The sequence below is a fragment of the Phodopus roborovskii genome, unplaced genomic scaffold, assembly GCF_943737965.1.
Source record: "Phodopus roborovskii unplaced genomic scaffold, PHOROB, whole genome shotgun sequence".
Classification (NCBI taxonomy): Eukaryota; Metazoa; Chordata; class Mammalia; order Rodentia; family Cricetidae; genus Phodopus; species Phodopus roborovskii.
The window spans coordinates 43,046,229-43,067,319 of NW_026126511.1; the positions used below are offsets into that span (position 1 = coordinate 43,046,229).

Here is a 21,091-nt window from a genome sequence, read left to right on the forward strand (position 1 = left end):
GTCAGCTCAAGGGCACACTCAGAAAAACACATACAGATCTGATCCATGGGTTATGCTTGTTTTCAGTTTAATACTTATATTTAATTAATGAACAGTAAGTATTTTAATCTGTGAGTGGAAATCTTCAAAGTAATTTTTTTTTTTTTTTTTTTTTTTTTTTTAAGCAATGAGGCTAATTTGACTGTTAGGTGTTTGACCCACTAGAATACTCACCACTATACTAATGAGGACAACGACCTGTTACGTATTTGAAAACCAATAGTATACAAACTAATTAAGATATATTCTACACTATTTCTGCTTTGTGGTGTACTGTAGTATCCAATGTACAAGCAAAATTATTTTCCTTATGTAGAATCTGCTCTTCAGCTAAGTCTTCATACTTTGAGGTCTATGATCCCAACAATAGTTCTTATGTTGAAATATGAGCAATTGAGCTGCATTTTATAGTTTGTATTTTATGTATTTACGCTCACAAGTATGTATGTAGGTATTTTTTTTTTCAGTGTCATGTGACTATTGCCAAAATCAGTCTGGCTCTAGGCTAGGGTTAATGGTCTGAGTTCCTTGTTATAAAGAAGTACTTTGCTAGTTTGAAGATCACCTTTTTAGTTTGTAACTGAGCTTTTCTGTTTTGGTGGCACCAGATAGAAGTTGCTCTGTGGATTATAGGTATGACAGTTTTAGGAATAGGAAATAGCCCTTCATATCTGGAGGGGGTTTTTTGTGTGTGGTTTTTTTTGTTTTGTTTTGTTTTGTTTATGACAAGCATAGCATCATATAATGTAACAATAGGGAGAAGTTGACCATCAGTTCTCATGCCGTGGTGCATTGTTGCTACTTTAAGTGTGAAGTAGTAGCTTTGGTAGCTAATCAGATAATAATGATTTAAATTATTTTAGGTTATGTAAAAACAAAAGAAAGTCAGCCTAACCATTAGATTTGCTGTGGGAACACTAGGAACCAAAGACCATACATGCCTCATTCCTCTTGTCTTCCATGGGTACTTGGGTCAACATAGAAGAGGTGACTGTCAGCCCTATGTTTTTAAGACACTGATTCTGTGGGAACAAAACTGTTACCCATTTGTTCTGGAAACACAGAGCTGGAACTGTTGGTCTTCAGGCTTCTGTATAAATGGTCAGGTTGGTTTTGTTTGCAAGCAGCCTTGTTTCATGAGCTGAGAAAATTCATTACCAGTCTTACTCCTCAGTGTGTTTGCTAAATTAGCAAATCAAAACTGCAGCTACAGCCCCACCATGACCTGCATGTTGGATTATTAAAGAGATGCCTAGCCATCCTAGAATGAACAGCTTTATTGAAATAAATATAAAGAAGAGTTGCTGTGGGGAAGCTACTAGAACTGATTGATCAGATCTTAAGGAGCCTCATTATACCTTAAGTAGCAGCAGGTCTGTTTAGAGGATGTCTGTTCAGGGTATGTGCTGGCTGTGAAGCGTGGGTGGTTGATGCAATTACCTAATAGCAATTTTTTTGTTTTTCCAAGACAGGGTTTCTCTGTGTAGCTTTGGGACCTGTCCTGGAATTCGCACTGGTAGAGCATGCTGGCCTCACTTGCCTCTGCCTCTTGAGTTCTGGGACTAAAGGCATGTCCCATCACTGCCTGGTCCCTAGTAGCAAATTTAAAGCCAAACTTTCCTTTTTAAGTATTGGTATCTTCTTGATGCTGCCCCTCCCTGTTGCCTTTTAAAAATAATTTGTTTCCTTTTGTTTTGAGGGAATCATTTTACATGAGGAAATTGAAGTCTGATGTTGAAGGCCAGCCTCATTTACGTAGGGAATTCCAGGATAGCCATGCTCTAAAAAGAAAAAGAATGTGGGGATTTATGATTAAATTTACTCCATTTTCAGTGGGGTCTTAAGCCAGGACTGGCAAACATAAAATGACATTCACAGTGTTTTGTGGGATAGATTTCTCCTTTATTTCTGTGTTGTGAGCCAAGTGGAGTGGGAAATCAGAGTACTCACTGAACTTTTAGACTTAAGATCTGAATTCACAACTACATCTAACTTCACAGCTACAAATTTCTCTGCTTTGAGCTGAAGCTAGTGAGAAGTAGCTGGAAGTCAGGAGAAACAAGTGAGTCTCACTGGAGTCTCAAAACACTTCTGTTTGTTCCTTTTGGAGGATGAAAGGTGGAGTTTTACTCTTTAGGGGTTTCCTAGAGTAATGCTGATAGTGTCCACCTTTGTTGCCTTTTGTCTGCTGGTGAGGATTTATTAATCACATTTAATAAAATAGGGATCCTGCCTAAGGGCTTTCCTGCCTTGTGAATGCGGCAGCATAAATGAAAAGCCTTAGGCAGGCATGTAATACATTTCAGGCAATTTCCGCAGCTTGTTTCAATATCACCATTTTATTCTTGTCAGAATGGTCACTTCTAATAGTTAGATCCCTCAAACTACTTAACCAAAGCCTTGCTTACTACTATTGAAAGTTCTTAAAGTCCAAACCATTTGTTAAAAACTAACACGTTTGCTGTCCTCTTCAGTCAGTGAGAAGGGGCTTTAACTAATTCTCTCCAACCTTGTCTTGAGAGTGGAGTGGAAGTAGATTTGTTTGCATCCCTTTGGTTGTAAGCAAAGCACACACCCAAACCCTTGCTGCCTCTCTGGAGCAGGTTCAAGATTTGGAGAGACGGGTTTGTTTGGGGAGTTTCCCTTGTCTTATCTGCAAGTAAGCAGATGCTAGGGTTGAATTTATTTTGACCCTTTCACTTTAAATGTGGAAGTGAAGCAAGAATTTAAATCTATCGGAAGAGTGTATGCTGCACTTGAGACATGCGGGACTCAGGGAGGAAGGTGTGTACTATATTCTCAAATCTTCTCTGAGAAGCTTTGTAGGGGTGATATCTTTATTCACATAGGTAGCTGTAAGCTAGCAACTACTGCACAAAAGGGGGGAAAAAAAACATGTCAAGGTCTGTATTATATTTAAATTGTGTATTGTGTGCTTGATTTGAGTGACAATTCCCCTACTGGTACTTTTACAATTGATAACAAAAGTTTTGAATTTTTGTTTGAAATATTTTGGAAGAACTTAGGAGGTGGTTGTTTACGAGGGAAAGTATGTCCTTTGTGCTTATTTCCCAAAGGAATGACTCAAAATTGCATAGACATTTTAAGCATTCTGTCATTTTGTTTTCTAATGCTTCAAATAAAAGCACTGAAATAAAGGCTACTTGGCATCTGATGAGTGGCAGTTTTTGCTTAACTGAGCATGGTTATCTCTGTCTAGGAATTTCAAGTTAGAGTGTATTAGATAGGTAATTGCCGAGACTGATGTATTTCTTACTAATCTTTTCCAGAGCCTGGCCCAACTAGAGAATCTGTGCAAACAGTTGTATGAAACAACAGATACAACCACTCGACTGCAGGCAGAGAAAGCCTTGGTTGAATTCACCAACAGCCCTGATTGCCTGAGCAAGTGTCAGCTGCTCCTTGAGAGGGGAAGTGTAAGTAAGAGTTAACAAGTCCTAAAGGGTAACAAGAATTAAAGAAAATGCTCTGGTTTTAACTTTAGGGACAGACTAGGTTATCTCTGCTCTGAGTCTTAAGGTATCTGTATCCATTTTACTATTGAACACTGTATCATGCTAGCCAGATTAGCAATGGCCTCATCAGTAAACTCTTTGCAAATATATTTCTGTCCTGCACCAGATTCCTGGGGTGCATTCTCTATTTTTATGCTTCAGTGTTATCTCAGGGTTAGGGTCCTTTATAAGGTATAAAGGGTTATATAAGTCTTTGTTGTTACGTAAACTTCTTGGTCTGTCTTCTTTCTCCTCAGCTCTGCTTAACTGATTGCTAAACAAATCTAAGGGACCATGACAGTGAAAATTATTAAAGTGTTTTGTTGGAGTATCTGAGACAGTCTCATGTAGTTTAGGGTAGTCTCAAACTTGCTGTGTAGCTGAGGCCAACCTTGAACTCCTGATTGCTCTGCCTCCCATGTTAAGATTTAGACTGTGACCATGTCTAGCTGGGAAGTTTAGGTTTTATAATTGGAATCCCCACAAACTACAGCTGAGGAGATCAGTGGTTCAGAACATAAACTGCTCTTGAAAAGGACCCGGAGTTTGGGTCCCAACACCCATGTCAGGTAACTTTCAAAAACCAATAACTCCAGCTTTAGGAGCATCAACACCTGGCCTGACCTTCCTTAGACAAAGGAATAGTATAAACTTCAATTCTGTTCTGTTTTTTCTATTTTCTTTTTATCTTTTTGTTTCTCTAATGCTTTGGTTGTCCTAGAACTCATTTTGTAGAACAGACTGTCCTTAAACTCAGAAATGCACCTATTGCATCCGAACTGCTGGGATTAAAGGCCTGTGTCATCACACCCAGTTGGATTTTCTTTTTCTTGTGTTTTCTCTTAATGCCTGCTGTATTATCCTTTTCACAGATAAAAAGGAAGATACTGAGAAATAGCTATGATTACTGTGAGCCTGGTAGAGGTGGAAATAGAAATGATGGTACAATATTGTATCTTGAACAATGTACCCCTATAATTTTTGTTTATAAATGTTTCTGGGGTGGTGAGTAGCTTATGCCTGTAATCATAGCAGTGAGATAGGTGTCATGAGTTCAAGATTAACCTTGGCTATAAAGTTAGACCTTGTCACAAAAATATATATCCATCCATCCTTCAGGTCAAAAGAATATAAAAATGTGAAAGGGCTGAATTGATGAAAATAGAATTCTAATTGACTTTCTGTTTAGTTTACATCAGTATTGTCTTGGTTAAAATTACCCTTTTAAAGTTCAAGGATTTGTCTAAGTATCTGAAGATTACAACTTCAAGTCAGGTTGAATACTGGTCTGACTGAGGCTTCCTGCACATAGTATCTGTGCATTTTCTTGAAGTCGTTGTTTACAAAATGGTACAAAGCGTGTGTCTTGGGAGATGTACAAGTAGCTCTTTTCTTTCGCCTCTTGCTCACAGATCTACATGCACTCTCTAAACTGTTGACTCTACCCTGACCGTTCATAAAATAGAAAGAAACAGTATCAGTACAGTACTTAAAACAATTATTGGATTCATTGTATTTAATCTGTGCAGACTTCTCAGTGTCCCAATAAGTCTATTAAAAATTATGTATAAAAAATTTGTTTTTAACAGTAAATTGTTCAGGTATATGAGTATAAATCACATTCAAGTTTACTTGTGTAACTTTTTTTTTTCTGTTATATTACTCATGCTGTTTTGTTTTTGAGATTGGGTCTTAATGTTTATGGCATTTAATTAGCCTTGAACTCACAGCTGTCCTCCTGCCTGAGCCTCAGGAGTGCTGCAATTACAGTAGAACACCACCAATAATTTCTTTTTCTTAGTCTTAAGAATCTTTTCTACCTGTTGATGTTATGTAAAAATACTAACATGAATAGATGTCTTTAAGATTTGGCTTCGTGGACAATTATTTTTGACCTTCAGTTAGATTACTTTTAGTGGTTCTGAATCTCTTCCTGTTGCGTGATTTTATGTAAGATCACACTGCGTGATTCCTCCTTGTTTTATGACCAGTTGAAATGGTGTAGTGTTCTGAAGGTCCAAAATTCATTAAAAACCTCACTGGAGAATAAGATAATATTCTATTATTAGGACATAAATTTTCTCAAATAGTTGATCTGAAGTTTACTGTAAAACCATCATATGCACTCCCCCAGAGCTGTGCTGATGGACAGATACAGTTTGGAGATGAACTATGTAGTATGGTGGGACTGTTCTGTTCAACAGTTCAGTTTTCCTTTTATTCTAATTCTGTATAGCAGAGAATGTCACAAGGTGAAACTTAGTGAAACACCATTAAACATGTTAAAACAAACCTTACAGCTGATTAGCCCAATACAATGTTTGGTGTTTTTTTTTCCCCTCTTTTCCAGTCATCCTACTCTCAGTTGCTAGCAGCTACATGCCTTACCAAGCTTGTGTCACGAACAAACAACCCACTACCATTGGAACAGCGGATAGATATCCGTAAGTGTGGAGCTTTCTGCTTTGTCTTACAGAAATCTGGTTCCTAGTGTGCTGATAGTAACTAAATAGCTAAATAGTTGAGTGTACTTAAATATAGCTAGGATTCAGGATTTTTCCCCAGATATTTGGGTTCAGTGCAGTTACTTACCATAATTCCTAAAACATCCCTTTGGTTGCTAGCACATTTTCTTTATTCACTTTTTTGTTTGCTTTTGAGATAGGGCCTCTCTGTGTACCTCTAGCTGGCCTCAAGTTCACATTCCTCTTGTCTTACCTCACCTGCTAGATTTATATATAGTTATCCACCACCACCCAGCTCCTTCTCTCTCTCTCTCTCTCTCTCTCTTTTATGTCACTGATACCTCAGAAAAAAACTTTTTTTAAGGCTTTTTTAGTTCTGCATATATGGCATTATTTAGCCACATTTAAGGCTGCTATCCTTTAGATTTGTCATTATGATAATGTAAAATTCTAAATCCAAAAGCCTATAATAACTTTTTTCTGAAAAGAAAATCATGATTTTAATATCCCCATCTTGACTATTTATAAATGTCAGCATTGGTCAGACTTAAAAACATTTTTAAATGCTGGGCAGTGGTAGTGCACCCTTTAATCCCAGCACTCAGGAGTCAGAAGTAGGCGGACCTCTCAGAGTTTGAGGCCAGCCTGGTCTACAGAGTTCCAAGATAGGCTCCAGAGCTACACACACACACACACACACACACACACACACACAAATACCCACTTTTGAACAAGCCCTTAGCAGTCTCTAAATTACTCTTAGTGATCTTGATTGCCCTTGCCCATAACTGAAGTCAGCAGGGCAAGCTTACAATAGTCTAAAGCATGCCCTGGGTTAGTCCTCAGAACCATGAAGATTATCATTGTCATAGTCTTAAATCTGAAGCCTCGTTTCTCAGTAGCATAAAGAATTAAGAGAGTTAAGTCTGAATTTACTGTTTCTGGCTATTTAATGTGTTTTAAAGACTGGCCTTCTGTGTTTAAAGCCTTTTTAGCATGCAGACTTTTTTATTTCTTAGGGAACTATGTGCTCAACTACCTTGCCACTCGGCCAAAGTTGGCTACTTTCGTGACACAAGCACTCATCCAGTTATACGCCAGAATCACGAAGCTGGGCTGGTTTGACTGTCAGAAGGATGACTATGTCTTCAGAAATGCAATCACAGATGTCACAAGGTTTTTACAGGTACAGTGTACATGTATATGAGGGGGGGAGAGAGAGCTATATAATAGAAATGGGGAAGCAACAAAAATAGACTTGATGCTTACCTACTTTTTTTCTGAAATATTCTCCATCTTTTTGGTTTTTTTGAGACAGGGTTTCTCTGTAGCTTTGGAGGCTGTCCTGGAACTCACTCTGTAGACCAGGCTGGACTCGAACTCACAGAGATCCACCTGCCTCTGCCTCCCGAGTGCTGGGATCAAAGGCATGTGCCACCACCACCAGCCCAGCCTTCTCCAAGCTACCAAGCTAAAATGCTGTAAAATAATTAACTGGTATTCTACAGGTAAACGGTTTGAGAAAGTGTATCTGTCAGTGAACTCCCGACCTTAAAATAGTCAAAAAGATGAAAGTATGTATGGCTTTCAAAGATATTTCCAAATAATCTTCAGAAAAGTTCAGTTTGACACTGGGAAGAGGCAGAGGCAGAGGCAGGAGGATCTCTGAGAGTTCAAGGCTAGCATGGTCTACAGAGCAAGTTCTGGTACTGGCTCCATAGCTGAGAACCCTGTCTTGAAAAACAAACAAGAAAAGGAAGTTCAGTTTTTAAGAATACCCTATTCTGGTATCTCAGCCCTTATAAACTAAGCTTTTTTGTTTTTATAACTTAGTAGGTAAAAATAATAGGGGCTGGAGAGATGGCTCAGTGGTTAAGAACACTGACTACTCTTCCAGAGGTCCTGAGTTCAGTTTCCAGCAACCATATGGTGGCTCACACTCATCTGTAATGAGATCTGGTGCCCTCTTCTGGCCTGCAGAGACACATGCTGGCAGAACATTGTATACATAATAAATAAATAATTTTTTTAAAAAGAAGAATAATTAGTAGCGTTGTTTGTGTTATGAGTGAGGCAGAACAAACTTTTATGTGTTAATTTACTGCTTTATTTTTTATTCTGTGAATTTGGGTATTTTACATCCATGTAAGTTTGCAGGCCTGGAGTCTACAGAGGCCAGAAGAGGGCTTCCAATTCCCTGGGACTATTACAAATGGATGCTGGGACTTGGACCCAGGTCCTTTGGAAAACTGCTGAGCTATCTCTCCAGTCCCTCTCCCCTTTACCTTTTTCTTAATGTTGTAAACAGTCCCTTTTAAAACTTAAGTTACTTGTCATTTCTCTACAGATGTTTTTGCAGTTTTTCTTTTAATAATGTTTATGCTGTGGTGCTTCAGGAAACTTCCAAATTTGATAAAGTTAAATGGAAAGTAGTCTTTATTTCCTATAAGGCAGCAGGTTGAAACTAATTCCTTGCTGCCTTTTCTATGCAATTTCCTGGTAACAAGGAATCTATAATTAAGTAGTAAGAGTGCATTCCAAAGCCAGGCCATGCCAACCTTCTCCTGTGCATTTGCTTACCAGGACAGTGTTGAGTACTGCATCATTGGCGTCACAATTTTATCTCAACTCACCAATGAAATTAATCAAGTAAGTGCTACAGCCTTCCTTATTGAAGTAAGTGACACATTTTTTTCTTAGTATTGGTGCTTTCTGCTGTGTGTGGGGTGATGTTTTTTGGCAGTTGTGTGCTTTTGCGGTAAGTGATTAATGCCTTTTTGAAACAAAATAAACCCACTTGGTTTTCCTCTGTAAATGGAACCCACATCAATCTTTTTTAATCTAGGCCGCATCTGAAATCACTAAAGTATGTTGTTCTCCCATATTAGTTTTCCTTATTAGCGTGAATGTTCTTTTTAGAGATGAGAATGATGATGTCATCTATGTCAGAACCATACCAGAATATGGGAGGCTGTGGCAGGAGAACCATCATGAGTTTGAGGCTGGCCTGAGCTATGTATTAATAAGACGCCCATTTCAAAAAGAAAGAAAATACTGCCTTACCCTAGTGCAAGGGCCTAATTATAAAGTACCAATTATAGAAGTGAAATCAGTGTGGCCCATCTGCCCCTGTAAACATTACTATCTGCTAAAGTTATTTAAAATCAGTCCCCAGGCTTAGGCTTGTTGGCTTGCTGCTCAGTGGTAAAGGGTTTAAGGAGCGTGCTTCAAGCCCTGGTCCTTACAACCACACACAGTAGGCATGATGATACACTTCTATAAATCCCAGCACATGGCAGGTGTAGACAGAACCATCAGGAGTTCAAGGCCAGCCTAGACTAGCGATCCTGTCTCAAAAAAGAAAACAAAAAAAAAAAAGGTAAATACAATTTCTTAAATATAAGTAAATAGAAGTCAGTCCCTGTATGTTACTACTAAAAGTATTGCTGGTGATCTTTCAGGAGCGAATAAAATAAGCCTTTTCCAATTATTCTTTCAAGTAGTCATGGATGTCAAATCAAGCATTACAGAGGAAACACCAGTGGCTGTTTTCTTCTTTTTTCATTTTTTTCCCCTTTTTGCTCTGGCTATTATTATTTTACTTGTTTGCTTCTATATTTAGCTAGAATTTTATAATTATCGAACAAGCTAGCATTGATATTAGTTGTAACACCTTACATTAAGTTGCCAGCACATTAATTACATTGGCATTACTGTTGCTATTGCTAATAATTATGCAGATGTTTTATTAACCCCTGAAAACTTTTAACTGTAAAGTTGGTACTCTTTTAATGCTCTAGATTATAGCTTGTTGAGACTGGGAGTCTGTATTGTATTATCTGTTAGATGCAGTTGCCATTGTGAGCAGTAGTTATCAAAGTACCAATAGTTTGGACTTTTGACTAACTGATGGGCCCAGTCACAACTCTTAAGCTCCCCAATGAAAATTAACTGATTCTATTCTCAAAAATCTTGTGAGGTGGTGAGTATTGTGGTGTCCCATTTTATGGATAATGAAACTGTGGTACATGATAGTTTCAATTAATGAGCAATACTATTTAAATTTGAGCCCACATAGATAACCAGATCCTGTGTTGTTAGCAATGTACTTTGTTCAACCATTGATACCTATATAGTAAAGAGAGCATCTATTAACCAAATACAAAAGCCATAGCTTAATGTTCTCTCTCAAAGTTTGCTCCCACCCTCTAAATAACATGAAGGTTGGTATTTAAAAAGATACAGTTTTCCCTGTGTTTTGCTTAAGTGATTGGTTGTTGCATGAATCACATGGCGACCATTGCTACTTGACAAAGTTCCATCATTTCAACTTTTCAGATCACAATTCTTCAGTACCCTTTTACTTCCATTTTTAATTGTTGTCACTATTATGCTTTGCTCTTTGGGAAATTTTGTGTAGGCTGTGGTGAAAGATAAGAATATGTATAATGGTAGCCTCTTTTTAAAAAGTAATTCTGTGGAGAAAGTCCCCAACATCTTGGAACCATATAGCATGATAACTCTGCCTAGTCCCATTCAAGCTGCTAGAAAATTTAGATAAGTAACATATGCTTGATAATTGATAATAAAGATTTATAACTTCCTAAGGCCTGCTTAGGTTCATAGTAGTGTTTGTCTAGCTTTCTCTCTGCTCTCTTTTAAGCTTTAATTCTTTGGATAAACTAATGACAAGAAACAATAATATTCTATAATGGAATGTCTGATACCCCCAAGAAAGTCCTTTTCCCAAGGTCAGGTATTTAAGCATGTCCCTATTCCCTCAGGGGCCTGAAGAAAGTTCCTACTTGCTAAAATTAGAGAAAAATTCTTATCTCTGGCTAGAGGAAGTTGTGGCCCTTCCATTAGCATGACAGCCTATTGTCAACCCCTGATCTCAAGCCACACCCCAGCTCATAAGCCCCGGGTCTCCTATCTATTCCTATGTGCAACTATAGAGATTAAAAGGTGCCAGCCATATGGATTCACCCTTAGATCCTGTCTGCCTTCTATTCCACACATCTTCTTTAGTACCTAGCAAATCTGGTCACTGGCGGGGATTGGGGACATAGCTCCATAGTAGAGGGTTTGCCTACAAGCACAGTATCCCAAATTCAGTTACCAGAAGTTAACTTGTTTATTATGATCAGTTCAACAGTAGTATATGGTACTATGTATATGTATATAACTTAGCAATGGCCTGGCATGGTACTTGTCTCTAGTCCCAGCACTAGAGAGAAAGAGGCTGGTGGATCTCTGTGAGGTCAAGGCAAGCCAGGTCTATGGATCAAGTTCTAAGACAGCCAGCCAGGGTTACATAGTGAGACTGTCTCATAAACAAACAAATGCATAGCTTCATCGTCTAAGACATACAGCACAGTGACATGAACAGTAGAATTGGAATATTTTGAACCTCTGAGTAATTTCCATTATTTATTAGCACATTCAAATCAGAAAATGTATTTCTCTTTACCATTCCTGTTGAACATTTTGGAGGAGTTTGCTGTATGACTCTTCAATGTGACTAAAACAAAATTAACCTCTCTTGGATGCATTGATCAATAAATGGAAGAAATTTAAGTTTACATGGCTAGACTACCAATACTATAAACAACCTTAATTCTTTTTCCACTTGTTGAGTGTCTACTACATGTTAAAAATACAAGATATACTATTCTATAGCAGCTGAAAATAACAGTGGAATGAGAACCTTAGAACCATTTAAGAAATCATTTCCATGTTGAAATAGGTTAGAAAATGAAGTGAGGCTACAAGTTCATGGCCATTACTAACTGTTTTGAAATTGAGCAGTTGCTTTAGCCCTGATGTGTTAACAAAGCCCAGCCTTGCTGCTCTGTCTGGTTTTGTAACTTAGCCATGACATGACAGCAATTGTTGGCAATGTATGCTAACTGTTTGTGCAGTTTTGCTTTTCCTCTACACACTAGAAAGAAAAGAGATAATGTTAGCCATGAGTAATATCTTCTCCCATCCCATTCTCTACATCTTTTACTAGATCTGATTTAACAATAAATATAGCTATAGAAATGAGTTTTGTGTTTATATTGCATTGTTGAAAATCCTTCTGGTTTATTTGAAATCTACATGACCCCCACCCATGATAATTAATTTTAAAATTTGCATTGGCTTATTCTTTTCTACACAGGCAGACACCACCCATCCTTTAACCAAACACAGAAAAATAGCCTCTTCTTTCCGAGACTCGTCACTGTTTGATATCTTCACACTTTCCTGCAATTTACTAAAACAGGTATGGTTATAAGTTAGGTTATAATTCCTTGTCCCTTTTCAGGGGTAAGAGGATTTGTTAGAAGTCACCACTTGACTGAGCCCATCCTCTCTCACATTACACACATCTAGAGACAAAGAAAACAGCTAGCCAGGTTGATCCTGACTTAGAGAAAGGATTGCATGGTTTCCCCATTTAAAAGCTATACCCCTAGGTAAAAAGCAGTAAGTGAACATTTATTCCTTGTTCCTTCAAAGAATCTAGTTTACTACAAAGTTAGAAACTTGCTGTTTGTTACTTTATGGCCACATAAAATGTCTGTACAGAATGGAAGCCTGATGGCTTTATGGAGTTTAGATTCTTAAGTGTTTTGCAAGCAGGTTCAGACTACATTGTTAGCATACAAAACTCCCCTGCTGAGTTAAAAGCAACAAATAAGCAACATCTGTAAAAAAAGAACAGGTTTTGAGATTTTTAGCATTCACTTAGATTTATAACCTGAAGGGATAAGCAGTATTACATAAAGGAATTATCTATTTTAAATAGATAGCTGGTTTTAATTTCATCTATTGATAGCATTAAACTTAATCAAAAAAGTTAGATAGAGTACTTGACACTGGTTCAATCCCCAGTGTCACAGAAAATAGTAAGACTGTCACAATGCAATATGCCTAGGCTACAGATAAGACTCTATCTCACAAACATTAAGGAAGGGAACAGGGAGAATCCTACACATTTGTAACAGTGGACAGGTGGCTTTTTCAACATGGAAAGCTACTTGTAGATAGCCTCTGAGTTTTTTAGTTCACTTTTATGTGTTTTTATTATCATTTTATAGTATTTCACAATTTTAGCTCCAGAAACAAATCTATATTGTTTCCCCGTTAACTACATCCATCTTTTACTCACTTGATTACACCCCAAATTTATAAATGTTCTATTGTTCAGGAAGCTGCTGGGCAAAGCTCTGGTACCCACAAAGCTGTGACATCTGCTAAGAAAAATAGCTTTTGAGAAAACTAAGAACCAAATCCTTCTCTCTGATCCTATCAGAAATAATTAGCCAGGTTGTTACTGAGGCCCAGCTAGTCGATCCTTAGAAACTGTTACCACAGATACTATGGACCTAGCCTAAGTCTGCAGATGCACTGCAGATAAATATGTAATATTCAAGACTGATTTTAATTCTAATTAGAAAAAATTTTGGCTGTGATGCTTTTACGAAGAGGAAAGGAATTAAAAGCTTATTCTGAACTCTGTCCATAGCTTTATTTCAGCCACCCTAGAAATTACTGAGATCGCTCATCCAGATGCCACATCCTGTATTGCTTAGGACTCCCAGTGGCCATTATGACTACATATGAAAAAGAAGTGTTAACCAGGGGATTTCTCTAAATACCAGCTTCATATTTTTACATTTGTGTTGATACTAAACGAAAGAATAGGTTTTGTTTTTGTATTTTGTTTTTTTTTTTTTTCATGATGACATTGTTAATAAAAGTGCAACATCTTTCTGGAGTAAAAACATTTTACTATGCTGAAGTATAGCCCTCCTTTTCTGGCTTAGCAACCTACTTCTGAAGCTGGGAAAAGAAAACTGTTTGGAGCTCATTCATTATGTGACAATTTTCCAGGCATCAGGAAAGAATCTGAACTTGAATGATGAAAGTCAGCATGGCTTGCTAATGCAGCTGCTCAAACTCACCCATAACTGTCTGAACTTTGATTTCATCGGCACATCTACTGATGAGTCCTCAGATGACCTGTGTACAGTACAGATCCCCACCAGCTGGAGATCAGGTAACAGAGAGCCCTTATATCTGAGTTGCCTGCCCTATGTCTATAGAATAGTCCAGAGAGGCCTTATAATTCTTCCTTTACTTTGAACAAAACTTAGTATTTTCATGCCTTTGTTTACAACCTGGTGAGGATTCATGGAGGAGTCTTATAGATTACCCCAAGCATTACAATTACTAATTAGCACCAGAGACTTCTGGGGAGTAGGGGGTTTATTTGTTTGTTTTTTTAATTTTATGTTTACATGTATATCTGTATACCATTTGCATGCCTGGTGCCCTCAGAGGCCACAAGAGGATATTGGATCTGTATGAATGAAGATACAGACAGTTGTAAGCCACCATGTGGATGCTGGGAACCAAACCCAGGCCTCTGAAAGATCATTAAGTACTCTTAACTACTTAGCCATCTCTCCAGCTCACATTTCTGTTACTTAAAAACATGTCATAAGGTGTCACTTAACTGTGGTCCTAGCTGATACAGAGAGATTCCAGGTTCAAGGCCAGCATGTATATGGCAAGACCCAGTCTTTAAATGACAAAAAAATAAAAGAATTTCAGCATGTGTTTTTTTTCCTGGGGCAACTGTGGAAAGGGGGGTTAAGATTAACTAAAGTTCCTTTACAGTAAAAAAGATAAACATTTCATAAAGGAGCTGAAATCAGTACTTTTTTTAACCTAGAGGAAAAGAAAATCTTAGTTTATCGTTTTCTAAAAAATAGATATACATATTTTTTTGACAAATTATCAGAAGAATATGGTCCCTAATATATAATGCAGAAAAAATGCATGTAGACCTGTGCAGGCAAGTAAAGTCATATCTTTTGTCTTTTTTCTCCTAGCGTTCTTAGATTCTTCGACTCTACAGTTGTTTTTTGACCTGTATCATTCCATCCCTCCCTCATTCTCACCTTTGGTAAGTCAGAATCCCAGTTTCTAAAGCAAAACTTTTTGTAGAAAGTAGCATTAGTAAATAAACCTTAGGTCTGTTTTGCTTTGCAAAATCATAGAAATCAACTAGACATGGTGGCCAGAAGATCTCTTTGAGTTCAGAGACAGCCTTGTCTACATATCAAGCTCAAGGACAGCCAGGGCTATATAGAAAAAAACCCTATTTTGTTTTGTTTTAGTAGGGGAGGTGACAGAAATATGGTGTGGATGTTGTAGGGTTAGTTACCCAATATGTTGCTGCTGAGGTTATAACCTAAAAGTTCTACCAGCAGAGTCTTTGTTTTAATTCTTTCTGTCTATTGTCAGGTTATGGCTAATGTCAAGCTCTTTCTGTCCGATCTTGTGACTGTAACCCTAGTGATTGCCCTAGGCTAGTGTGTGAGGATTCATTTGCTCCTTGTCTAGGTAAACATTGAGAATGGCATGAGATGTTTTTGAAATCCTTCAGGCACTCCTATTTTCCCCGCACGTGGGAAGTAGAGGCCACTGTATTGGGAATTTAAAGTCACCCTATCCCCCACATAACAATTTTGAGGGAAAGAAGAAAAGAAATTCTCTGAAGTCAAAGTTACATAGTCATGAATGATAAAATGCAAGGCCAGTTTGCCTTTCTCCCAAAAAGTATTGGGATGCTGTCTGGCAGTAATGTACATGCCTTAGATCACAAGGTCATTCATGTTCTAAAACCTTGTTTGTCCAGGGATTTTTGAACTTAAATACTATTCTGTATGATATATACATAGGAACACAGTAAAGTAATGGATGTTCTGCCTGGTGTTTCTGTAATGGATCACTTTCCTGGTCGTTGTACTTTTCCAAACTAATGCAGGTCTTCCCTTTGGCATGAATATGAATTCAGTATCATGTGCATCCTGAAGTCACTTCAGGAAGAAGTAGCACAATCAAGAGGGGTAGTCAGTGAAAACACTGTTTATAATTGTACAAACTCACATTGACCAATAAGGCATGCTGACGTGTGCCCTTTGTGGATGGTGGGAGGGGCGTGCAGTCCTGGGAGAGCTCAGCCTACATACTAGGAGACAGCTATACAGCAGAGGCTATGACAGTTTTCAGAGAAACTGCCTGCTTGTAGTTCAGTCAGGGAGTGGGAAGGAGAGCATCTTAGTCTTTCTATCTTCTGACCTCCTAGAGCTTCCCTAAGGCTGAAGCCAGCCCAAAGCAAGAGCAACAGCTGTGCTACTGCTGATAAAAGTCTATCTTGCTGGGAACAAAGCATGCAGAAAAGACTAGAAACTAGATGCGGAAAGAGACAAGTAACTAGCACAGTGAAAAAAGGAAGAAAACATTTTTTTTCAGGGCATAGATTCAACCTGATTATTTCATCATATAGTTCTGTAAGCAGACCTTGATCTTATTTTTAAAAAAAATCTAAACCTCAAGCTTTATTAAAGCTACAAATTGATTGGCATTTTTTGTGGATAGAAGGCCATGGCTGCCCATCTTACTGAGTGTGTCTGTGCTGTGCCTTGCTTGCAGGTATTGTCCTGCTTAGTACAGATTGCTTCAGTCCGGAGATCCCTATTTAACAATGCTGAGAGGGCCAAATTTCTCTCTCATCTTGTTGATGGTGTTAAACGAATACTGGAAAATCCACAGGTAAGGTTTCTGAGAACGTACATGTATACTGAATTAGTGTATGACTGAAGTCTGAAGGAAGTTCATCAAGCTACTCATGGCAGAAACCCCAAGAAGCAGCTTAGTCTGCACGTCTGAAGATCTATGGATAATTTGGGGCATATTTGGTCCAGAGAGGACCATGGGTCCTGTAGCTCCGGAATACAGAAATCGTGGGAAGAGGTCATCAAATACAAGCCAGCAAAGATGGAACCAGCAATTCCTGTTCCCTCAAGAAATTAAGAACCTAAAGATTGTTTTTGTTTCTTGGTGTTTAACATTGATATGCATAATCTAACATACAAGGCCATCTTTAAGTTAGAAAGGAAATGCTTCTTTTTCAGAGATACATTCCATAATTTGGTGACTTTTTTCTTCTCTCACTTTTTTTTAATACCCAAAATTTATCTAATATCACTTCCAAATATTCTCTATGGTTGGAAAAAAATTCTAGAAGCAGTGTATTTTAAAATATACTTAAACTTTGTCCCTCTCTTTTATATTGCCTTTATTCATTCAACAAACTGTATAAAGACTATGTGCCAGGATTGTGTAAATTAATAAAACAAAGTTTCTGCCCTGATCACTAATAAATAATACTCAGAGGAAATACAAATATACTGATACCTTTAAATAGTACTGGATATAATTATATACTCGTATATAATAAACATCTAATATTTGAGATACAACATGAAACACTTGTGCTGCTTTCATTTAGAATAACTAAGGTGCTTCCGCTTAGTAATTGTTTTGACATATGTGGTAATGAAATTCATTAGATTCCCTTTGATCTGTGAAAAGCAAACACATCAAAGATGTTTCCCATTTCAGCCATTGATCACCTTACAAACTTGGGCAAGTAGTATGATCCTTCTAAATCCTGTTTCTTACTCTGCCACTTGAAGCTAATGATCTTATCTCATGAGTGAATAGTTTGAATTGATGGGATAATAAATGTGATATTTTACTTGTTTTGAAGCTTTCTATACCTTTGTTGTTCTCAATCATGATTTGTAGCCCTGAAGCTGAAAAATAGACTCTTGCCCTTTCCCATGCTATGCCAAGCACAAATCATTCTTGGAGTGTGGTGAGCATATTTTCAATTTTATTTTCTTCCTATGCCATTGCCAGAGTTTATCAGACCCAAACAATTACCATGAATTCTGCAGACTACTGGCCCGATTAAAGAGTAACTACCAACTGGGAGAATTGGTAAAAGTGGAAAACTACCCTGATGTTATCCGATTGATAGCCAACTTCACAGTGACCAGCCTACAGGTTTGTCTTTCATCGCCATGTCTTTCTCTTTAATTATTGGGGTCTTGTCTCTTGCATCTGGTCCTAACCCTATAGCTTGATGGTTGAGAACTTCCCTAATGTGTGAGGTACTGTTTCAATCCTTAGAATCACAAGAAGAAGAAAAAAAAAATATTTTATTACAAATTTCATTACTGCAAAGTAGTTAACATTTAGACAATTTACATTTATAAGAGTATAAGAAATCCCAGCACTTGGGAGGCAGAGGCAGGAGGATCTCTTTGAGTTTCAGGTCAGCCTGGTCTATAAAGTGAGTTTCAGGACAGCCAGAGCTGTTACACAGAGAAACCCTACCTTGAAAAATCAAAAAAGGAAGCAAAAAAAAAAAAAAAAAAAAAAAAAAAAAAAAAAGAAAGAAAGAAAAAAAGAGTATAAGAAAAGGTTAGAGTTGTACTCAAGGGTAAAACACTTGCCTCATATTTATGAGGCTTCTGCATTTGATCCTAGCACCACAAGAACATATTTAATAACTTTGGTTAGAGGAACATGTAGAAATGAAAGGGACAATATTTAAATTAGAGAGAAGGGCTAAGGATCTAGCTCATTAATAGCATACTTAAAGTCCCCCTGGGTTTAATCCAGTATTGAGAGAAGGAGAAACCTTTTATTATCTCTGTGAACGGCACAAGATAGAATTGGCACCTCAAATGAAGAATGAGAGAAGACAGAACCCTCTCTCCCTCTTGTCATGTAGCAGCACATTGAGAGTCTCCTACTGTGTGACTTACATCCCAATCACCAGAGAATCTGAAAGAACAGGGGTGTGGGTCTCCCCATAGTCTCCAGTTCATTAGTTCCAGACTGGAACTTTGGCATCTCTTCTTTCTAATAAGCTGACAAGCAATTATCCTGTGTTCTAATGCCTCAGACCCACCTTCATGCACCTTTCCTTGTCCTTTAGATTTATACAGCCAGCACAGAACCACCTTCTTGCTCAGTAAATCTTAAATCTGAAATACTAGTATATTCATTACTTTTTTGTTGATGTGATAAGATACTGTGAAAAAAGCAACTTACAGGAGGATGCTATGTTTTCAGAGGGATGTGTCCATTATAGGCGAGGCATGGTGATTCATGTCTTAATACCGGCACCCAGGATGCAGAGGCTGGTGGATCTATATAGGCTTCATCTATATAGTGAATTCCAGGTCATCCAGGGCTACGTAGCAAGACCCTTTCTCAAAAGAAACCCAATAAAAAGAGTCTGTAGTGGTAGAGAGGCAGGTAGTACGGGACAAGCATGATGGGCAGGGTCAGGTAAGTAAGAGAGCTCAGATCCTCAACAGCAAAGAGAAAATGGATTTGGCAAAGTTAGGAATTCTCCAAACTGCCCAGGACAGACTTCCTCCAACAAGGCGGCTCCTCCTAAACCTTCCCAAACAGCATCACCAAGTGGGGACCAAGTACTAAATCCCCAAGCCCATTGGGGACATTTACCATTCAAACCACCACTAGTAGCTGCCTCTAATGAGTTACCACACACAGTTATTTTGCTATTCTTTGTATCAAATGGCCTGGGATTTTGTGTACAGGAAAAACAAAAAAACAAAAAAAAAAAAAACCATGCCTTTTATTCTTTTGTTGATCCTCAGCACTGGGAATTTGCCCCAAATAGTGTGCACTATCTCCTGAGCCTGTGGCAGCGGCTGGCAGCCTCTGTGCCATATGTCAAAGCCACAGAGCCCCATATGCTGGAAACATATACTCCGGAGGTCACCAAAGCCTATATCACATCCCGTTTGGAATCTGTGCACATCATTCTAAGGTAAGGAAATGTGGACTACCACCACATTCCCTAAACAGCAATTTTATGTCAGACTTAATAGAAGTCAGATCCCAAACTGACAAAGGGAGATGTGTGTAAAAGCTGTTTATGACCATTTGTCATGTCCCATTGTATCACCACTCCCAGTAGTATCTGATAGAAACACATTGCATGTGCTTGCCCTTGCCACTGATTTTCTTTAAGTGTCAGGAATGTTTATAGGATCTAGGGAGTAAAAATGTCTAAATATGAAATTTAGTGAAACTACCTATGGAAATAGTTGGCTAAATGAGATGATTATAAGGTCAGATCATAATCAACTCTAATTTCAGAGATTGTAAGGAGATGTAGTTTTAGCAAGCTCATCCTTGATTTGTTATGTTAGCATAAGAGTTCCTTCTACCTTGACTATTACCTGGACCAGAAACCCTATGTCTGACCATGGCTAGACAAATGGCTCAGTGATTAAGAGCAATGACTGCTCTTCCAGATGACCTGGGTTTAATTCCCAGCACCCACATGGCTGTTCACAACTGTCTATAACTCCAGTTCTGGGGATCTGACTCCCTCACAGACATACATGCAGGCAAAACACCAATGCATATAAATTAAGGATAAATAAAAAGAAGCCGGGCAGTGGTGGTATATGTCTTTAATGCCAGCACTCAGGATCTCTGTGAGTTCAAGGCCAGCCTGGTCTATAGAGCTAGACCAGGAAAGCCAGAGCTACACAGAGAAACCCTGTCTCAACATACAAAAAAAAAAAAAGACTTTTAAGATGTATCTTATATTAAATTAAGTTACCGTGGTGTTTTGTTTTTATTTGTAGTTTTTTTTTTTTTTTTACTGTTTTGGGAGGTTGTTTTTGTGGGGGAGTTGTTTGATGTTTGTCCTTTATTCTCTCAGAGTGAGTACATTGAATGTCTTTAGTCTGTGGTTGGTTGGTTGGTTGGTGTGTGCATGTGTCAGGAATCAATGTTCTTTTCCCACCATGAAGTCAGTTCCAGAGGCCAAACTCAAGCCATCAAGCTTGTAGTACCGTTATCTGCTGAGCCATCTCACAGGCCCAAGTTTGTGGTCTTACTGTTTATAACAAGTCACTTCAAAATTCATAAAGTATATGGAAAGCCTTTGTTCTATTCATCTGGCTTCCAGGGTGAAGGGTGGAGAAATGTGTAGCCAGTTTTAATAGCTGTATACTTTTGGGTTTGTTCCTGCATTTCCTTTTTGTAAACTACAAATAGTAGTAAGACTACCTATGATCTTATAAGAATATAACTAACATTGTATATAACATGTGGGAAACTCAGCAGCCAGTTCTTTACTGCCGCTGCTTCTGGCATTGCCCTGATACAATA

At 38.1% G+C, this 21,091-nt stretch overlaps 1 protein-coding gene across 2 annotated transcripts in view; it reads left to right on the forward strand.

Annotated features, from left to right (window-relative positions):
• Positions 1–2,678: 2,678 nt before the first annotated feature.
• Positions 2,679–21,091, forward strand: part of Xpo7 (exportin 7) — a 42,815-nt gene continuing 24,402 nt past the window's right edge. The window contains exons 1-11 of one of the 2 annotated variants that reach the window (XM_051195410.1): positions 2,679–2,823; positions 3,330–3,476; positions 5,905–5,998; positions 7,039–7,205; positions 8,603–8,695; positions 12,183–12,287; positions 13,901–14,066; positions 14,905–14,978; positions 16,511–16,630; positions 17,783–17,929; positions 19,561–19,733. In XM_051195410.1, coding sequence (XP_051051367.1) covers positions 2,803–2,823; positions 3,330–3,476; positions 5,905–5,998; positions 7,039–7,205; positions 8,603–8,695; positions 12,183–12,287; positions 13,901–14,066; positions 14,905–14,978; positions 16,511–16,630; positions 17,783–17,929; positions 19,561–19,733 — 1,307 coding nt within the window. In that variant the 5' untranslated portion in view covers positions 2,679–2,802. The remainder of the gene's footprint in view (positions 2,824–3,329; positions 3,477–5,904; positions 5,999–7,038; positions 7,206–8,602; positions 8,696–12,182; positions 12,288–13,900; positions 14,067–14,904; positions 14,979–16,510; positions 16,631–17,782; positions 17,930–19,560; positions 19,734–21,091) is intronic. The other variant, XM_051195411.1, reaches the window with a different exon arrangement.